The following is a 19,777-nucleotide window of genomic DNA, read 5'->3' on the forward strand; positions in this document are numbered from 1 at the left end:
CTATATCTATATCTATATCTATATCTATATCTATATCTATATCTATACCTATACCTATACCTATACCTATACCTATACCTATACCTATACCTATACCTATACCTATAGATATATACCACACACACAATGGAATACTACTTGGTGATGATAAAGAATGAAATTTTGCCATTTGCAACAACATGGATGGAACTATAGTGTATTATGCTAAGCAAAATAAGTCAGTCAGAAAAAGGCAAATATCCTATGATTTCACTCATATGTGGAATTTGAGAAACTCAGTAGATGAACATAGGGGAAGGGAGGGAAAATAAGATAAAAACAGAGAGAGAGGCAAACCATAAGAAACTCTTAAATAACAAAGAAAGAACTGAGGGTTGCTGGAAGGGGTGGTTTAAATGGGCGACAGGCATTAAGGAGGGCACTTTTCAGGATAAGCACTGGGTATCATATGTAAGGGATGAATCACTGGGTTCTACTCCTGAAGCCAAGACTACAGTGTGTTAACTAACTCAAAAAATAGATTAATAAAAAGAAAGAATTCCATCTATGATAGTATAAGGAATAAAATACTTAGAAATAAATTTAACAAAAGAAATACAAGATTTATATACTGAAAATTACAAAATATTCTTGTATGAAGTTAAGACCTAAATAAAGGAATAACATCCCCCCCTGAAAAAAGGGAAAAAAAAATATTATTTACATTTTCTTTAATTTCTCTCAGCAACATTTTGTGGTTTTCAATATGCACTGGTCTTGAACATATTTTATTAAACATATCAAGGATATCACGCTTTTGGACATTATAATAAATGGTACTATTTTTAAATTTTCAATTTCTGATTTTTCTTTGATAGTATTTTTTGTATATTCACATTTCTGTATATTGACAGTGTATCTGTGACATTGCTAAATTAACTTATGGGTTCTAGTAGCGTTTTGTAGATTCTTTAGAATTTTGTATGCACCTGATCATGTCATGTAATAATACAATTTTACTTTTTCAATTTCTAATCTATATGCTTTTGTTTTTCTTGCCTTATTTCACTACTTAGTAACTACATTACATGTCAAAGTAGTGACAGCATATATTCTTTCTTTGCTCTCAATGGTATGTGGAAAACATTCAGGCTTTCAACATTATACATGTGATGTTAGTAATAGGGTTTTCCCCCCAATTTTAAGAAATGTGATAAAATACATATATAATTTACCACCTTGTTCATTTTACATGTTCAGGGGACTGGTATTAAATACATTCATATTGTTGTAGAAACATGACTACCATCAGTCTCTAGAATTCTTTTCATCTTGGAAAACTGAAACTCTATAGCTATAAACAGTAACTCCCCATTCCTTCTTCTCCCCAGCCCCTAGCAACTGGGGCTAGCAACTTCTCCCCAGCCCCTAGCAACCATCTACTTTCTGATTCTATGATTCTGACTACTTTATTTATTTATTTTTTTTTTAATTTTTTTTTTCAACGTTTATTTTATTTTTGGGACAGAGAGAGACAGAGCATGAACAGGGGAGGGGCAGAGAGAGAGGAAGACACAGAATCGGAAACAGGCTCCAGGCTCTGAGCCATTAGCCCAGAGCCTGACGCGGGGCTCTAACTCACGGACCGCGAGATCGTGACCTGGCTGAAGTCGGACGCTTAACCGACTGCGCCACCCAGGCGCCCCTGATTCTGACTACTCTAGATAGCGCATATTTGTTTTTTGTGATTGGCTTATTTCACTTAGCATAATGTCCTCAAGATTCATCCATGGGTGACATGTATAGAATTTCTTTTTTTTTTTTTTAAGCTAAATCTTATTCCATTGTATAATATATCACATTTTACTTATCCATTCATCTGTCAATGGACACTTGGGTTGTTTCCATGTTTTAGCTATTGTGAACAATATTGGTATGAACATGGGGCACAAATACCTTCTCAAAACCCTGTTTTCCATTCTTTTGGGTATATACCTAGAAGTAAAATTGAAGGAGATTTGATATTCTATTTTTAAATTTTTGAGAACACCATAATGTTTTCCACAGCAACTATACAATTTTACATTCCCACCAATAATGCACAAGGGTTCCAATTCCTCTACATCTTCACCAACACTTGATATTTTCCTTTCTTTTCTTTCTTTTTCTTTTCTTTTCTTTTCCTTACTTCTTTCTTATTAAGTAAACTCTACCTCTTTGTGGGGTTCAAACTCACAACCCCAAGATCAAGAGTTGCATACTCTATCGACTGAGCCACCCAGGCACCCCTATTTTCTGGGTTTTGATAGTAGCCATCCTAATGGGAATTAAGTGGCATCTCAGTGTAGTTTTGACTTGCATTTCTCAATGAGTAGCAATATTGAGCATCTTTTCATGTATTTATTGGAAATTTATATATATTCTTTGGAGAAATGTCTATTCAAGCTTGTTGCCTATTTTTGAGTCAGGTTTTTTTCATTGTTGAATTTTAGGAGTTCTCTATATATTCTGGATATGAATCCATTATCAGATATGATTTTTAAATCTATTCTCCCATTCTGTGGGTTGCCTTTTTACTCTCTTCAGTGTCTTTTGATGTACAAATTTTAAAAATTATCACAAAGCCCAATTTGTCTATTTTTTTTTCTTTTGTTGCCTAGTCCTTTAGCTTTTTAAAAGCACTTTATTAGGTAAAAGGAGTACTCACCTAATTCTAGTCTGCTGAGAGGTTTTTTTTTTTGTTTTTTTGTTTTTTGTTTTTTGTTTTGTTTTGTTTTACCATGAATTGATGTATATTTTTATCCAAAGTATTTTTCAGTAGTTATTGAGACAATCATATGGTCCTTCTCTTTTATTCTGTTAATATCATGGATTATATTTTCATGTTAAACTATATTTGTGTCCCTGGAATAAACCCCAAATGGTCATGATGTATTATCCTTTTTATATATTTCTAGATTCTATTTGCTAATATTTTGTTAAGGATTTTTACATATATGTTTGTGAGGAATATTGGAGTATAGTTTTCTTTCCTTGCAATATTAGTCTAGTTTTGGTATCAGAGTAATATCATTATTTATGGCCTCATAAAATGAAGTGGGAAGTGACTCCTCCTTCTTTATATCCTGTAAGTATTGCTATTATTGCTTCCTTAGATATTCACCAGTGAAGCTAACTGGGTACAAAGTTTGCTCTAGGGAAAGTTTCAAATTATGAATAAAATTTGTTTAACTGACTTAGACATATTCAGGTTTTCTATTTCTTGTCTTTTTTTATTTTTATTAAAAAAATTTTTTTTAATGTTTATTTCTGAGACAGAGAGAGACAGCATGAGAGGGGGAGCGGCAGAGAGAGAGGGAGGCACAGAATCAGAAGCAGGCTCCAGGCTCTGAGTTGTCAGCACAGAGCCCAGAGCCCCACACGGGGCTTGAACTCGAAAACCGTGAGATCATGACCTGAGCTGTAGTCGGTCGCTCAACCGACTGAGCCACCCAGGCACCCCATTGTCTTTTTTTTTAAATAAAAATTCTTTTATATTATTCCAATAAAAAATACATTCATACAGGGGCACCTGGGTGGCTCATTCACTTAAGCAACCACCTTTTGATTTCAGCTCAGGTCAAGATCTCACAATTTATGACTTTGGGCCCTGCGTTGGGCTCTGCGCTGTCGGTGTTGAGCCTGCTTGGAATTCTCTCTCTCTTCCTCTCTCTGCCCCTTCCCCACTCACACGTGCACTCTCTTCCCCTCTTTCTCTAAATAAACATTTCAAAAATACATTCATACAGAAATATAACAATCTTGCAAAACCAACTTCAAATAAAATCTTTAAAACAAAATTTTACAAACATTCTTTTAAGGTTTTCTACGTGGTGATTTATGTTTTTCAATGATTTGTGCTTTTCACTGAATTTTGGTGGTTTGTGTTTTTCAGTGAATTTGCCCATTTCGACTAATTGTTCAATTTGAGGGCACAGAACTGTCCACAGTAGTCCACTGTTATCCTTTTAATATATGTATGATCTATACTGATGACCTCTCTTTCATTCCTGATATTGGTGATTTGTGTTTTTGTTTTGTTTCATTTTTTATCTTGGTCAATATAGTTAACAGTCGAGCAATTTTATTGATATTTTCAACCAATTAGGTGTTGGTTTATTGATTTTTCTGTCTACTTTTAATTGTATTGATTTCTACTCTTAACATTACTCATTTTATCCTCTACTTACCTCATGTTTACTAATCTTTTTTCAGTTTAAGATAGAAGCTGAGATCATTGACTTAAGATCTTCCATGTTTACTAGGTAAATAAAGATATAAATTTCCAGGGCGCCTGGGTGGCTCAGTTGGTTAAGCGTCCAAACTCTTGGTTTTAGCTCATGATCTCATGGTTTCATGAATTCGAGTCCTGCATCGGGCTCCATGTTGACAGTGCAGAGCCTGCTTGGGATTTTTGGTCTCCCTCTCTCTCTGCCCCTTCCCCACTTATGCTGTCTCTATCTCTCTCAAAATAAATAAATAAACTTAAAAATTAAAAAAAAAAAGATATAAATTTCCTTCTGTGCTTATCTTCAATAGTTTTGTTTTTGTTTGTTTGTTTTACTGCAACCAGCAATAGACGCACACTTACCCCAGGCATACAACCAAGAAAAAGAGTTTCACGAAACAATATTTTCCCTTACTATGTGCAATACACTCTGATATTTTCTATTCCGTCTCATTGTTTAAGAAATGCTACTCATGACTAAATTGAAGCATAGTCTAGACTTTTTTCTTTTTGCAATGACTTATGTTATTTTAAGATCAGATTGCTGATTATGCCCTGATTACAGTTTGACAGCTCTTCCTGTTTGAGGAGGTCTATTAAATTGTAGAGTCACTGGCTCAAATCCGGCTCAAATCCTAAGAGAATATGGAAAAGAATTTATCAAACTTTGTCTTAGGGTGAACCTAGCAATTTAGCTAAGATTGTTTCATACAACAATAAACATCTCTTTCTATAATATCCCTAAAGAGAGCTCTGAAGACATTTCAAAGATATTTTTTATCATGAGTATATAGACTTTGGCTTTATTTTAGGGTTTCTATGATTTAAATATTTTATCTGTAACTTTATCCTTACTTAGAGATCAGGGACATTTATTGAGATTCAAACATCCCAAATATTTATGTTTTCATTAATTTTCATAATATCCAATGCAGGTAAGTTATAAAATTTGACAGGAAACTTTGCATTTATAAATGAAGAAGTTAGAATTTTAAAGATCATAAGTATGCCATGCCTCTCAAGAAAAAAATCTAATGTTCTCAATGATGCATCATTACTACAAAAATTGGAGGTGGCAATATAATTGGTTAACACTTTTGGAAAGTAACTTAGCAAGAGCTTAAAAAATTTTTTTTTATTTTAACTTGTTTTAATTTTTATTTTTTAAAGTTTACAACCAAATTAGTTAGCATATAGTGCAACAATGATTTCAGGAGTAGATTCCTTAGTGCCCCTTACTCATTTAGCCCATCCCCCCCTCCCACAACGCCTCCAGTAACCCTCAGTTTGTTCTCCATATTTATGAGTCTCTTCTGTTTTGGCCCCCTCCCTGTTTTTATATTCTTTTTGTTTCCTTTCCCTTATGTTTATCTGCTTTGTCTCTTAAAGTCCTCATATGATTGAAGTCATATGATTTTTGTCTTTCTCTAATTTCACTTAGCATAATACCCTCCAGTTCCATCCACATAGTTGCAAATGGCAATCATTCTTTCTGATTGCTGAGTAATACTCCATTGTATGTGTATATATATATATATATATATATATATATATATACCACATCTTCTTTATCCATTCATCTATTGATGGACATTTGGGCTCTTTCCATACTTTGGCTATTGTTGATAGTGCTGCTATAAACAGGGGGGTGCATGTGTCCCTTCAAAATAGCACACCTTTATCCCTTGGATAAATGCCTAGTCATGCAATTACTGGGTCATAGGGTAGTTCTATTTTTAGTTTTTTGAGGAACCTCCATACTGTTTTCCAGAGTGGCTGCACCAGCTTGCATTCCATTAAAATTTTTTTTTTTAATGTTTATTTATTTTTATTTTTTTTTTAATTTTATTTTTAACGTTTATTTATTTTTGAGACAGAGAGAGACAGAGCATGAACGGGGGAGGGGCAGAGAGAGAGGGAGACACAGAATCGGAAGCAGGCTCCAGGCTCCGGGCCATCAGCCCAGAGCCCAACGCGGGGCTCGAACTCACGGACCGCGAGATCGTGACCTGAGCTGAAGTCGGACGCTTAACCGACTGAGCCACCCAGGAGCCCCAAATGTTTATTTATTTTTTAGAGAGATAGAGTGTGAGCAGGGGAGGGGTAGAGACCAAGGGAGACACAGAATCTGAAGCAGGCTCCAAGCTCTGAGCTGTCAGGACAGAGTCCCAAACAGGACTTGAACTCACGAACTGTGAGATCATGACCTGAGCAAAGTCAGATGCTCAATCAACTGAGCCACCCAGGCACCCCTAGCAAGAGGTTTAAAAAAATTTTTGTAATAACAAAAACAAGAAAACCTCTTTGACCTGCTGTTTCTATTTCTGCAATTTCACTGTAACAAAATGATTCAAAACATAGAAAAAGCTTTGCGATAGCTTTAAAAAGCATGAAATAAGGAATTGGAAACAAGCTGAATATATCACAATATAGTTAAATAAACCATACAGCATTTTCTTAGAAATATTATGTAGTCGTTAAAAAATCTTTACAAAGTTGTGCAACAGCATAGGAAGACATTCATAAAGTAGAATATTCACATATCTATGATTACAACTGTGTAGGAGCCAAAATCCTATGCATAAACACTGGAATTAACAAAAGTGCTTTTACTGTTGGGTTAGAGAAATAAGAGTAAATTTTTTATTTTCCTGTATTTTCCAAATCCTATTTAATAGTACATGAATATTAAAATTTAACATCTACTAAACAAATAAAAGTAAACATCTACTGGGGCACCTGGGTGGCTCAGTCAGTTGAGTATCTGGCTCTTGATTTTAGCTCAGGCCATGATCCCAGGGTTATGGGATTGAGCCCCAAGTTGGGCTCCATACTGTACATGGAACCTTCTTGAAATTCTCACTTTCTGTCTCTTTCCCCCCCCAACATCGCCTGCCTCCCACAGACTCGCTCTCTCTCTCTCTCTCTCTCTCGCAAAATAAAATGAAACATCTACTAAAAATGTTGTCTGTTAGGATAATGAAATGGAAAAACATATGACTTAAAAAACAAACTAAGTGTATTTACATTATAGTTATGACTGTTTCAAGTTTGTGGGCCCGGAGGGGGGAGAGAGAGAGAGGAAGAGAATGAAATAAGATTCAAAGAAAAACACCAAGGGGCGCCAGGATGACTCAGTTGGTTAAGCATCTGACTTGGGCTCAGGTCATGATCTTTCCATTGGTGAGTTCAAGCCCCGCTTTGGGCTCTGTGCTGATACCTTGGAGCCCAGAGCCTGCTTCAGATACTATGTCTCCCTTTATCTCTGTCCCTTCCCCACTCACACTCGGTCTCTCTGTCTCAAAAATAAATAAAAATGCTTTAAAAATTAAAAAGAAAAAAAAACACCAAAATACTAGGAAGGATTATATAATGTGAGATGATATATTTTTCTCTTTATTCTCTAAATTTCCTGTAAGGTATTTATTTGTGTTACTACTATAATAAATGCCTAGCAAGTATACCTTGCTAAATACCCAGAGGTCCCCTACTTTACCCAGGGGTCTCATCTCAGCTGGCTAGTGGCACTTGCCTTGTATCAAAACAATGAGAGGTCTATAGGGCATTAAAATTCTACGGGGCGCCTGGGTGGCGCAGTCGGTTAAGCGTCCGACTTCAGCCAGGTCACGATCTCGCGGTCCGTGAGTTTGAGCCCCGCGTCGGGCTCTGGGCTGATGGCTCAGAGCCTGGAACCTGTTTCCGATTCTGTGTCTCCCTCTCTCTCTGCCCCTCCCCCGTTCATGCTCTGTCTCTCTCTGTCCCAAAAATAAATAAATGTTGAAAAAAAATTTTTTTAAAAAAATAAAATTCTATTGTGTCGTGTTAGAATTTACCAAGCCCACAGCAAGATTGGAGGCAAAGCTGCTGCAGTGACTTTTTAATATAGGTGAAAGAATGTTGAATAGACCAAGAAACAACTCTGGTTCTATCCTGTGCATTTTTGTCCAGGGAAGTCATTGAACTCTGTTTCCTAATTCCCAAAGTAAAAGGGTCAGATTACATATAAGAAGTTCTAATTGTAGGGGCGCCTGGGTGGCACAGTCGGTTAAGCCTCCGACTTCAGCCAGGTCACCATCTTGCGGTCCGGGAGTTCGAGCCCCGCGTCAGGCTCTGGGCTGATGGCTCAGAGCCTGGAGCCTGTTTCCGATTCTGTGTCTCCCTCTCTCTCTGCCCCTCCCCCGTTCATGCTCTGTCTCTCTCTGTCCCAAAAATAAATAAACGTTGAAAAAAAAAATTAAAAAAAAAAAAAAGAAGTTCTAATTGTAGGTCATGTACAGAAAGGTGAAATTAGAAGTCAGACCTGAGTACAAGAGATGCGGGAAATTAGTGTAAACTGCAGCAAGACCCCAAGAGTTTGGGAAACCATTTAGTAAGTTTATTAACTCTCAACTAGAAAAATACAGAGTAACTAAAGAAGTCAATGGTGGGTGGGAATAAGAACGTAGGATTTCCCAAAATTCTGGGCAAATGGAGACAAGAAGTCCGAGTAATGGCACATAGCACTTGACAGGGCTTGAACGACACAGGGATTTTTCACTCTATTTATTTTTCTATTTATTTGGGAGAGACAGAGACAGAGACAGAGAGAGAAAGAGGGCAAGTGCATTCACACACAGAGGAGAGGAGCAGAGGAAAAGAGAGTCTTAAGCAGGCTCCATGCTCAGCGCAGAGTCCCAGTAGGGCTCAATCCCTCAACCCTGGGATCATGACCTGAGAGGAAATCAAGAGTCGGGCCACTCAACCAACTGAGCCACTCAGGTGCCCCATGGGTTTTTCACTCTAGCCGAAAGAGAACTTCACAGTAGGAGCTGGGCATATACATGGGGTTTAGGTTGGCACTCCAGGCTAGAATGAGGCTGTGGAGAACACTGCAGTTCCAGGCATATGAGTGTCCACTGAGAAAATACTGTGATGAAACCCAAAAGTTTCATTTAGTTCTGGGAGTCAAAGTACTTCTCAACTAGCACTGTCCAAAAGAACTTTCTCAAACGGTGGAAATACTCTTCATCTGTGACATTCAATACTATATAGTCCCTGGGCATATGGGACTACTGAATACTGGAAATAGGCAAGTCCAACCAAGGAACTGAATTTCTAAATTTAATTAATTTAATCTTAAATTTCAATAGCCACACATACAGCTAGTGACTACCATATTGAGCAGCACAACAAAGGCCTAACACAGCCCAAAAGTTCTTTTTAAATATAGCCAAAACAGGGTGCCCGGGTGGCTCAGTCGGTTGGGTGACTGACTTCGGCTCAGGTCATGATCTCACAGTTCATGAGTTCAAGCCCCGTGTCGGGCTCTGTGCTGACAGCTCAGAGACTGGAGCCTGCTTTGGATTCTATGTCTCCCTGTCTCTCTGCCCTATTCCCACTCATGCTCTGTCACTCTCTGTCTTAAAAATAAATAAAACATTAAAAAAGAAATTTTTTTAATTACAGCCAAAACAAACATAATGAAACAAGAAAGCTTTTTTTGAATATGAAGGATATTTCATTTTTGTTTGTAGCCTGTATGTATATATGTTGTGTGTAGTAATTTAATAGTTCCATAAGAAGTTAAATCAATTCTAGGAATTTTACAAGAATTCAGACCCTTTCCAGAGTAAACTTAGATTAACCACATTCTGAAATACATCTGAAATACATCTGAAGATGTATTTACCCAAGATGAAGCAGAAGCCATCTTGGCCCCACATGACCTTCTAAACTAAGGAAAAAGTGAGACACAGCAACAGCAGGGCTGTTGGGCCTGACTGTTCTTGGGCCTGACTTCATCTTGAGTGTAGACTAGATCTGGGCTTTGGAGTTTGGAAGGGCACAACTAGTCTTTCAAAGGCACTCATAATAGAATCAGTGAGTGCAGACAAGGATGTTTCTAATTGTAGATTGTCCCTAAGTTTCCTACAAGCACAATAAATAATAGAACCTGTATGAGAGTCAACTTATAGATTTCTAGACTGGACTCCGGACCGAGAAATCCAGACATACTCTAACATATTCCTACTGTGATAAAACGAAGAAAAGAGATAATCCAATGCCAAAACAGGTTTATTGGTTATTGTATACAATAGAACGTGAGCACCTTGCAAGTATTCAATATAAAAAGGGCTCCGTACAAGCTGCCTTCCTTTCACCCTAAAAAAGTATACCAACTGGGTGCTGGCTGGCTTGCTTGGTAGAAAATGTGTCTCTTAGCCTCAAGTTCGTGAGTTCAAGCCCCATATTGGGTGTGGTCTACTTAAAATGAAAAAAAAATTTTTTTAATTAAGAAAAAAAAAAGTATACCAACTCCAGGCAAAAGAGGGGAATCAAACTTCAAGTTTACATAATAAACATACTCAAAAGAAGCCCCTGCTTTCTTACAAAAATGGACAAAACCTTCTGAAAGTAAAGAGAATCAAAAGAAATTAAAACTGGGATACTGATGCCTGTTAATAACATTAACTAGTGCCTGTCTATGACACAAAACAGACAAAACATTAAAATTTTTAAAAAGTCGGTATTTTCTCAGCTTTTTTGAGGTACAATTGATAAATTAAAGTTAATATTTTAGGAAAATGTTACTAAGGAAAAAAGTACTGGTAAAGTTATCAGTTCCCATTTTTTTAAACTTATTGGCAAAAGTTTTACCAACCTTTTTCAGACCAAAAAATACAACAAAAGTCTAAAAGTAGGGGTGCCTGGCTGGCTAGTCAGTAGAGCATGTGACTTCAGATCTTGGGGTTGTGAGTTGGAGCCCCAGGTTGGGCACAGAGCTTAAATTATTAAAAATAAAAACAAAAAAACAAAAACAAAACAAAAAGTTTAAAAGCATATAGCTTCCAGATACTAAGTCCGAGATTTTTCCCCTCCTCAAATCCTCCAAACCCAAATTATGAGAAATAATTTGCTCTGACCACTGGGAATATTTCCGCACAGTGACATAATAAAAAAATTTACTTCTTCCATTATTTAACTTATTCATTCCCATCCTAATCAAACTCCAGGCATGTAGAAGTAAGCAAGAGAATATCATTTTCCCTAAGGCGTTCCTTCGTGACTGAGGCAAAACTAAATTTCCAACATGACAAACTTAAGCTCTGAGGAAGGTACTGCTGGTAGAAGAAGTGAGCCACCTTCATGGTCTCAAAAACAAATCGCACATTTCTAAGACAGATTTGGAGAGGGATTTATCCAAGAATCAGTTTTCTCCAAGGCTGGACAGGGAGGAAATGTAGGAAACACGGCTTTTCTAAAAGGATGAAAGGTGTCACTTGGAGAGACTCTGGTTTCCTGAGGAAGGGAAGGAGACACTGAAATATCTTGTTTTGTGCATTTTAGATCTTCCTGGTTTTGCACCATCAGTAACTGTTCTATCTCCTCTTTCAAAGATAACCTTGTCTGAAACTCCTGTTTGGGTGTCTTACTGTGTTCTTTTTCAGCTATTCTCTGGTCCTCTAGCCTCTCTGACTCAAGGCAAATGAGTTTATTGATAGAATCCTCGTTGGTTTCTTCCTTCATGGGAGGTACATGTTGAGGTTCTGTTGAAGTCTGTTTATTCTTAGATTCTTCTTTCAGCAAATTTACATGATGAGTTTCATCTAGTACAGAATTTTTACAAAGTAAGGAAAACCCTACTTTTCCCTCTTTCCCTGCTGTCTCTGGCACTGATTTCTTTGGATGTACCCTTGTCCTTATTAGGAGTCCCTGTGCATTCACCCTATATTCTTTTGCAGCTCTCTCTCTGCGCTGCTTCTGGAAATCCTTGAGTTGAAGAAGCTCTTCTGGAAGCTCCATACATGTAGGCTAAGAAAAGAAAACAACACAAGTCTGCTGTAACCAAACTTCTAAATATGGTCCTTAAAATCACTTGCACTACACTTAAAAGTATTTAGTAAGTGAGGATCAACTCAAATGTGTTCTTATAGCTCCCTCTAGTGTATTCAACTATAGTAGTACTATTTTTTTTATTAACAAATATATTTTAACTTTATTTTTTTTAAGTTTATTTATTTTGAGAAAATAGAAAGAGAGAGAGAGAGAGAGAGAGAGAGAGAGAGAGAGAGAGAGAGAAAGCACACAGGAATGGGGCAGAGAGAGAGGAAGAGAATCCCAAGCAAGATCCTCATTGCAGTGCACAGCCTGATGTAGGGCTCAAACTCATGAACCATGAGATCATGACCTGAGCTCAAGTTGGAGGCTCAACCGACTGAGCCACCCAGGTGCCCCTTAACTTAAATATTTTGAATCCAGTTATGTGTGTGTGTGTGTGTGTGTGTGTGTGTGTGTGTGTGTTGTGTGTTATGCATGTGTGTGTGCATGTATAAAGATTACACAATGAGAAGTGTTCCCTCCAACCTGTGGTCCCAATTGCCTTAGCAAGGGCACTTTCTAAAAAGCAATTTCTTATGTAGCCTCCCAAAGATAGTCTATGCATCTGTGATTATGTGTGTATAAATATCCTTTACTAAATATTTATCTTCTCATTGGATTGCATTTTTCAATTTTTGTTTTCTCTCAAACTTTTATTTTGATAACTCTTTCTAAAAATTATTTTATACAAATGGTTAACAGTGTTATATATCCTTCTGCATTTTGATTTTTTTTAAGTTTCTTTATTACTGAGAGAGAGAGAGAGAGAGAGAGAGAGAGAGAGCGAGCATGGGCGGGGGAGGAGCAGAGAGAGGGAGACACAGAATCCAAAGCAGGCTCCACAATGCAGGGCTCGAACTTGTGAACTGCAAGATCATGACCTGAGCCAAAGTTGGACGCTTAACTGACTGAACCACCCAGGTGCCCCTGCATCTTGATTTTTTAAGCCATAAAGTTTACCTTGGACATTCTTCTATAGTAGCATTTTTAAGGGCTGTATGGATATGCCATAATTTATTTAACCAAATCCATATAGATGGATATTTGGGTTGTTTCCAGTATTCTGTCATTACATAAATGCTACAATAAAGAACATATTAAGAAAATGTTCTCTTTGTTACACGAGGCAAATAATTTTTCCCAGGTTGCTTGCTTTTTGACTTTCTTCACAGTATTTTCACCAAACAAAAATTTTAAACTCAAATTTATTCATCTTTTATGATTTCAGAGTATTTCTGCATTACATAGAAAGGCATTCCCTCATACAACTCAGTAGCAAAATAGCAAATGGTAATCCAATTTAAAAATGAATGAAGGACCCGAATTGACATTTTTTCCAAGAAGACATTCAAATGGCCAATAGGTATATGAAATGTATCTGACATCACCAATCATGAGGGAAATGCAAATCCAAACCACAATGAGTTGTCACCTCATACCTGTTAGGATGGCTATTATCAAAATGATGGCAAGAATGTGGAGAAAAGGGAACTCTTATGCACAGGTGGCAGGAAAAGAAATTGAATTGGTATAGCTATTATGGAAAACAGTATGGAATTCCTTAAAAAGTTAAAGATAGAACTACCATACAGTCCAACAATCTCACATCTGGGTATATATACAAAGGAAATGACTGCACTATCTCAAAGAGACATCTGCACTCCCTTTATATTGTAGCATTATTCATAAGAGCCAACTTGTGTCTATCAATGCATGAATGGATAAAAAAAATGTTACTTTCTCTCTCACTCACACACACACACACACACACACACACACACACACGTATGCACGCACAATGGAATATTATTTAGCCATAAAAAAGAAAAAATCCTGCCATTTGTGACATTGATGCACTTAGAGGGCATTATGCTGAGTGAAATAAACCAGACAGAGAAAGACAAATACTGTATGGTATCATTTATATGTGGAATTAAAAAAAAAAAGCTGATTTCATAGAAACAATAGAATGGGGGTTGCAAGGGGATGGGGGGGAAGGGAAAAGAGGGAGATGTAGGTCAAAGGGTGCAAACTTTCAGTTACAAGAAAAATAAATTTTGAAGGTCTAATGTTCAGTATGGTAACTATAGTTAATAATTTGGTATTGTATATTGAAAGTTGCTGAGATCAAATCTTCAGCATTTTCACCATACACGCACAGAGTTAACTATATGAGGTGACAAATGTGTTAATTATCTTAGTGTCAATAATGATTCCCACAATGTATATGTATAGCAAATTTTCACAATGTACGCTTTAACTATATACAATTAATTTTATCAATTATTCCTCAATGAATTGGGGCGGGGGGAAGAAAAGCATTCCTTATTGTGAAATACTTTTCAACGTTTATTTATTTTTGGGACAGAGAGAGACAGAGCATGAACGGGGGAGGGGCAGAGAGAGAGGGAGACACAGAATCGGAAACAGGCTCCAGGCTCTGAGCCATCAGCCCAGAGCCCGACGCGGGGCTCGAACTCACGGACCGCGAGATCGTGACCTGGCTGAAGTCGGACGCTTAACCGACTGCGCCACCCAGGCGCCCCTGAAATACTTTTCTTTTAATTCTTTTTTCTCCAATAATTTTATAATCTCACTGTTTACATAAATACTTGATCCAAGGAGTTTACTTTGGTAATAAAAGAAATAGTAATCCAACTCTGATCTCCTCCCCTACAATAGTTAGTCAATTGCCTAAAGCCATTTATTGAATAATTATCTTTTTATCATTAATTGGAAATTCTACCTTTATCCCAACTATACCGATAGATATATATTGGAGCTACTGCTGGGTTCTCTACTATTTTCCATTGATCTGCCTACACACGTACCAGTCACAAACTTTTAATTTTTAATTTTTTGTTTGTTTTTAACTAATCTCTGTACCCAAAGTGGCAAACTCACAACCCCGAGATCAAGAGTCATATGCTCTACTGGCTGAGCCAGCCAGGCGCCCCACACCTGTTTTATTTAATATAGACTTAAATGTTTTCATAGCTGACAGGATTATTCTTATTTATATTTATCTTTATAAACACTACAATCATAGTTTGCAAAAATAAAGCTGCTGTTAATATTTTTCTTAGAATAGAGGTAAATTCAAAAGTTAATTCAGGAATAACTGATTGCTAAAAATACTTAGTGTCACCATTCATTTAAGTCCTCTTATGTCATTCAGTAATATTTTAATGTTTTCTTTATCTCTGTATTTCACATTTCTTATAATATTTATTTCTAGGTATTCTACCTTTTGTTACAATCATATAAGTGGATGTTTTCTCCCATTATGTTTTCTTGCTGTGTGTATGGATGTAGGAAAGCTATCACGTTTTATATCAGTATTCATTTTACTAAATTGTTCCTTTGTGGTAATCTTTTTCCATTGATTTTCTTCAGTTTTCAGTTGTATCATAGGCTAGGCATAATTGTGATTCATCCTGTTCAATTTTTGTAGTTTGTCTTTTTTTTTCCTTCAAATTTAATTGGCTAATAGCTTCAAAAAAATGTTAAAGTAGTTGTGGTAGTCACAATTTTTGTATTTTCTTGATATTAATGGGAATGCTGTTAGTGTTCCCAATCAAACATTATGTAGACTTCTTGCTTGTGATATATGTTTTATCAGGCATTCCAACTTTAATCAGTAATGTATATAGAATATTACCAAATTTTTTCAGCACTAAACAGTGAGAACAAAATAAAGTTATAAAACTCCTTAGTTTTATGATGATAAATGAGAGCTTTAAATTCTCCAATCAAACCAGGTATGCAAGAATTTTTATAATTTTTTGTTGTTGTTAAACAGTGAGAGCAAAATACAGGAAAGTTACATTTTTTTCAGCATGCATGAGATAATCATAAGACTTTGTTTGTTCCAGTAAAATGGATAATTTGCTAATAGTAAAGCAGAAACCAGGAGCACGTTAAAAGATACTAAAAGATGTATTAGTATAATACATCTAAGTAGGGATCATACCAAAAATGCTATTACTTTATTTAGGATTTTGCTTCAGTATTCCTAAGTGAAAATGGCTAATAGCAGCAGACTGTAACCCTTTTATGTAAGGAGCCAAATAATAAATATTTTAGCCACAAATGCTCTCTGTTGCATACACTTTTTTTAAACAATCCTTTAAAACTATAACAACCATTCTTACCTTCGAGCTGCATAAAACAATCTGTGGGCCAGATGTGGCCTTAGGGCTATAGTTTGCCAACTCCAGGTCTACAGTTCTGTTACATTATGCTGGCTTCTTAAAAATTAGTAATTAAATCTTAAATTTATTCATTCCTTGACAGAACATAACTTAATATTGTGAAAAAGTACTCAAAGAGATGAATTAAGCCCAAGCTATAGCCCCTTCAAAAATATTTATTACCAAGTTGGCCTCAGGATTTGCTGTAGCTGTGAAAAGTGGGCATCACTGTGCCCTCTACGAGGACCAAGACAGAAGTGGAAGTCCTAAAAATACAGTCACAGACAGCTGTACCTACCTCGGTGCCTCCCAGGCGATCTGCGGACCCTTCTCGATAGGTGTTTAGATAACCATCCACAAGGGTGGTTAGGTCAGACATCATCTCATCCAGGAGTACCAAACGAAGGGGTAGTAGGTAGGTAGCCTCTAGGGCCAAAATTTTCAGTAAAGATGGTGAAAGAGGTCGTGTGAACCACACTTCTGGATTTTCCTAGAAACACCAAAACAATTTTCTCTGAATAATAAGCAAAACTTTAAAGAAAGTAAATGTTTATTCAAGAGTTGCTTAGGAGTTACTGTCATTTTCTTCAGTTATTATCTTCTATCTTCACACTCTGGCTAGCCTTCCGAAAATATACACACACAATTCATGTATGTATGAGTGTGTGTATGTTAGAGGGAAAAGATGGAGTGGGAGGGTGAGAGAAAGAGAGAGATGGATCAATCAATTGATCCATCAATCAATCAGGACTTCTCATTCAAAACTGAAGTAGACTTAATTATAGGACCAAAACTGAGGCCAATATAGTCATGACCTAAGTTTGTAGGCAGAGCTATTAGGAACTAAGGAAAATTTACCTTACTTTTGGAGAAATAATTGGGATGATTTTTCTTCCATCACCTTAATCCATATTCCCAACAATATGGGAATTCTCTTCCCCTGGAGAATTGCAAATTTATTTCAGAGTACAAATCTGAATCCTGGCTTTTATTCACTTGAGATCACAAACTATTTCCATTTGAAACAATTAAGATTTTGGCAATGCTCATATGCTTACATAACAACTGTCAGTTGTCTATATAATATGATGATAATCCTGCTCACAAAACACTTGAAAAAATTAATGTCATGTGGGACATTCTTTAATACCCACCTGAATCAATTTTTGTCTCTCTTCCAGAAAGGAGAGATATTTAGGGGCTACTTTAAGGTGTCTGATTAAACTCTCCTGTAAAGAACTGATGCAATTTGGAAGAAAGCCACCTGTTTCCATGGAAAACTGAAGGACATCTGCTACCTGTGGCATTAAAAAAAAAAAAAAAAGACTTGTCTGTACAATATAGAATATTTATAGAGACCTATCTCATGGCATAAATAGAAATATATTTAGAAAAATGTCATTAAATACCATTTTCCCCAAAGACCCACATGATAGATAATGCCAACAGAAAAGATGTTCAGTCAACTTATTCTAAAAAATTAGGAGGAAAAAAAAAGGAAAAGGATCACCCAACTTTAATGCATCCTTGTCTACTTTGTCTTCTACTCCTTTTATTTGCCTGCCTTACAGTTATCTATTACTCTTTGGTGCCATTAGACAATGGAGAAAGGAAAATAAATTTCAGTAAGTGTTTGTATTACTTATCAGCAACTCTGGGAAAGTGTTGGTAAGGAAAGCGAATAAAATTAAGAAATGGAAGGGCACCTGATTGGCATAGTTGGCAGAGCATTCGAGGACTCTTGATCTCAAGGTTGTGAATTGAAACCCCATGCTGGGTGTAAAAATAACTTAAAAATAGTAAAATCTTTTAAAAAATTAAGAATTGGACATATTATTTAATCTGTGTGTGGCAGGCTAAATAATGGCCCCCAGAGACATCCATATCCTAACCCCTGGAATCTGTCAGTGTTATCTTACACGGCAAAATGACTTTGTAGGAGTGATTAAGGTAAGGATATTGAGGTAGGGAGATTCTCTTGAATTTTATGGGTGGGCCCTAAATGTAACAATAAGAGGGAAGTGCAGAGAGATTTGATTATAGTCACGGGAGAAGGCGATCGGGTGATAGAAGCAGAAGTTGCAGTGGTACACTCTGAAGATGGCAGGAGCCACAAGCCAAAGAATACAGGTAACACCTGAAAAGGCAAAGAAAGAGACTCCCCTCAGAGCCTCCAAAAGAAACCAACCCTGCTGACATCTTGACATTAGTTCAGTGAAAATGATTTCAGACTGCTGACCTCCAGAACTGTAAAAGAGTAAATTTATTTTGCTTTAAGCTGCTAAATTTGTGGTGATTTGTTACAAAAGCAATAGGAAATCAATACATTGTGTTAAAGGGAAAAAATTGGAAAAATTCTGAATTCTAGCTTCCTGTACTATGGAAATGTGAAAAGAAAATATGGAAAGATATGCCAACGTCTCCATATGGGGTCTAATCAAGAAGCCTAACATGCTGACAGCTCAGAGCCTGGAGCCTGCTTCGGATTCTGTGTCTTCATCTCTCTCTCTGCCCTCTTGCACTTGTGCGCTCGCTCTCTCTCTCTCTCTCTCTCTCTCTCAAAAATAAACATAAAAAAAAAAAAAACCTAATGGCCTCAGGAGAACAATGAGAAATTCTCTTACATTAACAAATTTTAATTTAATTCAAAGTTTATTTATTTGAGAGAGGGATGGAGAATGAGTGGGTGAGGGGCAGAGAGAGAGGCAAACAGAGAATCCCAAGCAGGCCCCTCGCTATCAGTGTAGAGCCAGATGCAGGGCTTGAATTCATGAACCGTGAGATCATAACCTGAGCCAAAACCAAGAATCGTACTCTTAACTGATTGAGCCGCCGAGGCACCCCCATTTTTATGTATTTATTTATGTATGTATGTATGTATGTATGTATGTATGTATGTATGTATGTATTTATTTATTTATTTATGTTTATTTATTTTTGGAAGAGAAAGAGAGACAGAGCATGAACAGGGGAGGGGCAGAGAGAGGGAGACACAGAATCTGAAGCAGGCTCTAGGCTTTGAGCTGTCAGCACAGAGCCCGATGTGGGGCTCAAACTCACAAACCGTGAGATCATGACCTGAGCCAAAGTCAGATGCTTAACCGACTGAGCCACCCAGGTGTCCCTGCCACATTTTATTTTTTTTAAAGAAGTTTTTATTTTTTAATTTTTTAAATGTTTATTTATTTATTTATGAGACACAGAGAGAGAGGGAGCAAGCAGGAGAGGGGCAAGAGAGAGAGAGAGAGAGAGAGAGAGAGAGAGAGAATCCCAAACAGACTCCACGCTGCCAACACAGAGTCCAATGAGGGGCTCAAACCCACAAACCATGAAATCATGACCTGAGCCAAAATCAAGAGTCAGATGCCCAACTGACTGAGCCACTCAGGCGCTACTTAAATTTTTTTGAAAGAGAGCACACACACACACACACACACACACGCATGCACGTGTGCACACAAGCAGGCGAGGGGCAGAGGCA

The 19,777-nt window shown here is 36.9% G+C and overlaps 1 protein-coding gene across 1 annotated transcript in view; it reads right to left on the reverse strand.

Moving 5' to 3' along the window:
* Positions 1–10,282: 10,282 nt before the first annotated feature.
* EXD1 (exonuclease 3'-5' domain containing 1) overlaps positions 10,283–19,777 on the reverse strand; it is a 37,999-nt gene continuing 28,504 nt past the window's right edge. The window contains exons 10-12 of the mRNA XM_040492329.1: positions 17,451–17,594; positions 16,595–16,786; positions 10,283–12,037 (exon numbers count right to left, since the gene is read on the reverse strand). Coding sequence (XP_040348263.1) covers positions 11,399–12,037; positions 16,595–16,786; positions 17,451–17,594 — 975 coding nt within the window. The 3' untranslated portion in view covers positions 10,283–11,398. The remainder of the gene's footprint in view (positions 12,038–16,594; positions 16,787–17,450; positions 17,595–19,777) is intronic.

Source organism: Herpailurus yagouaroundi, unplaced genomic scaffold (genome assembly GCF_014898765.1).
Source record: "Herpailurus yagouaroundi ecotype Mexico unplaced genomic scaffold, PumYag 184, whole genome shotgun sequence".
NCBI lineage: Eukaryota > Metazoa > Chordata > Mammalia > Carnivora > Felidae > Herpailurus > Herpailurus yagouaroundi.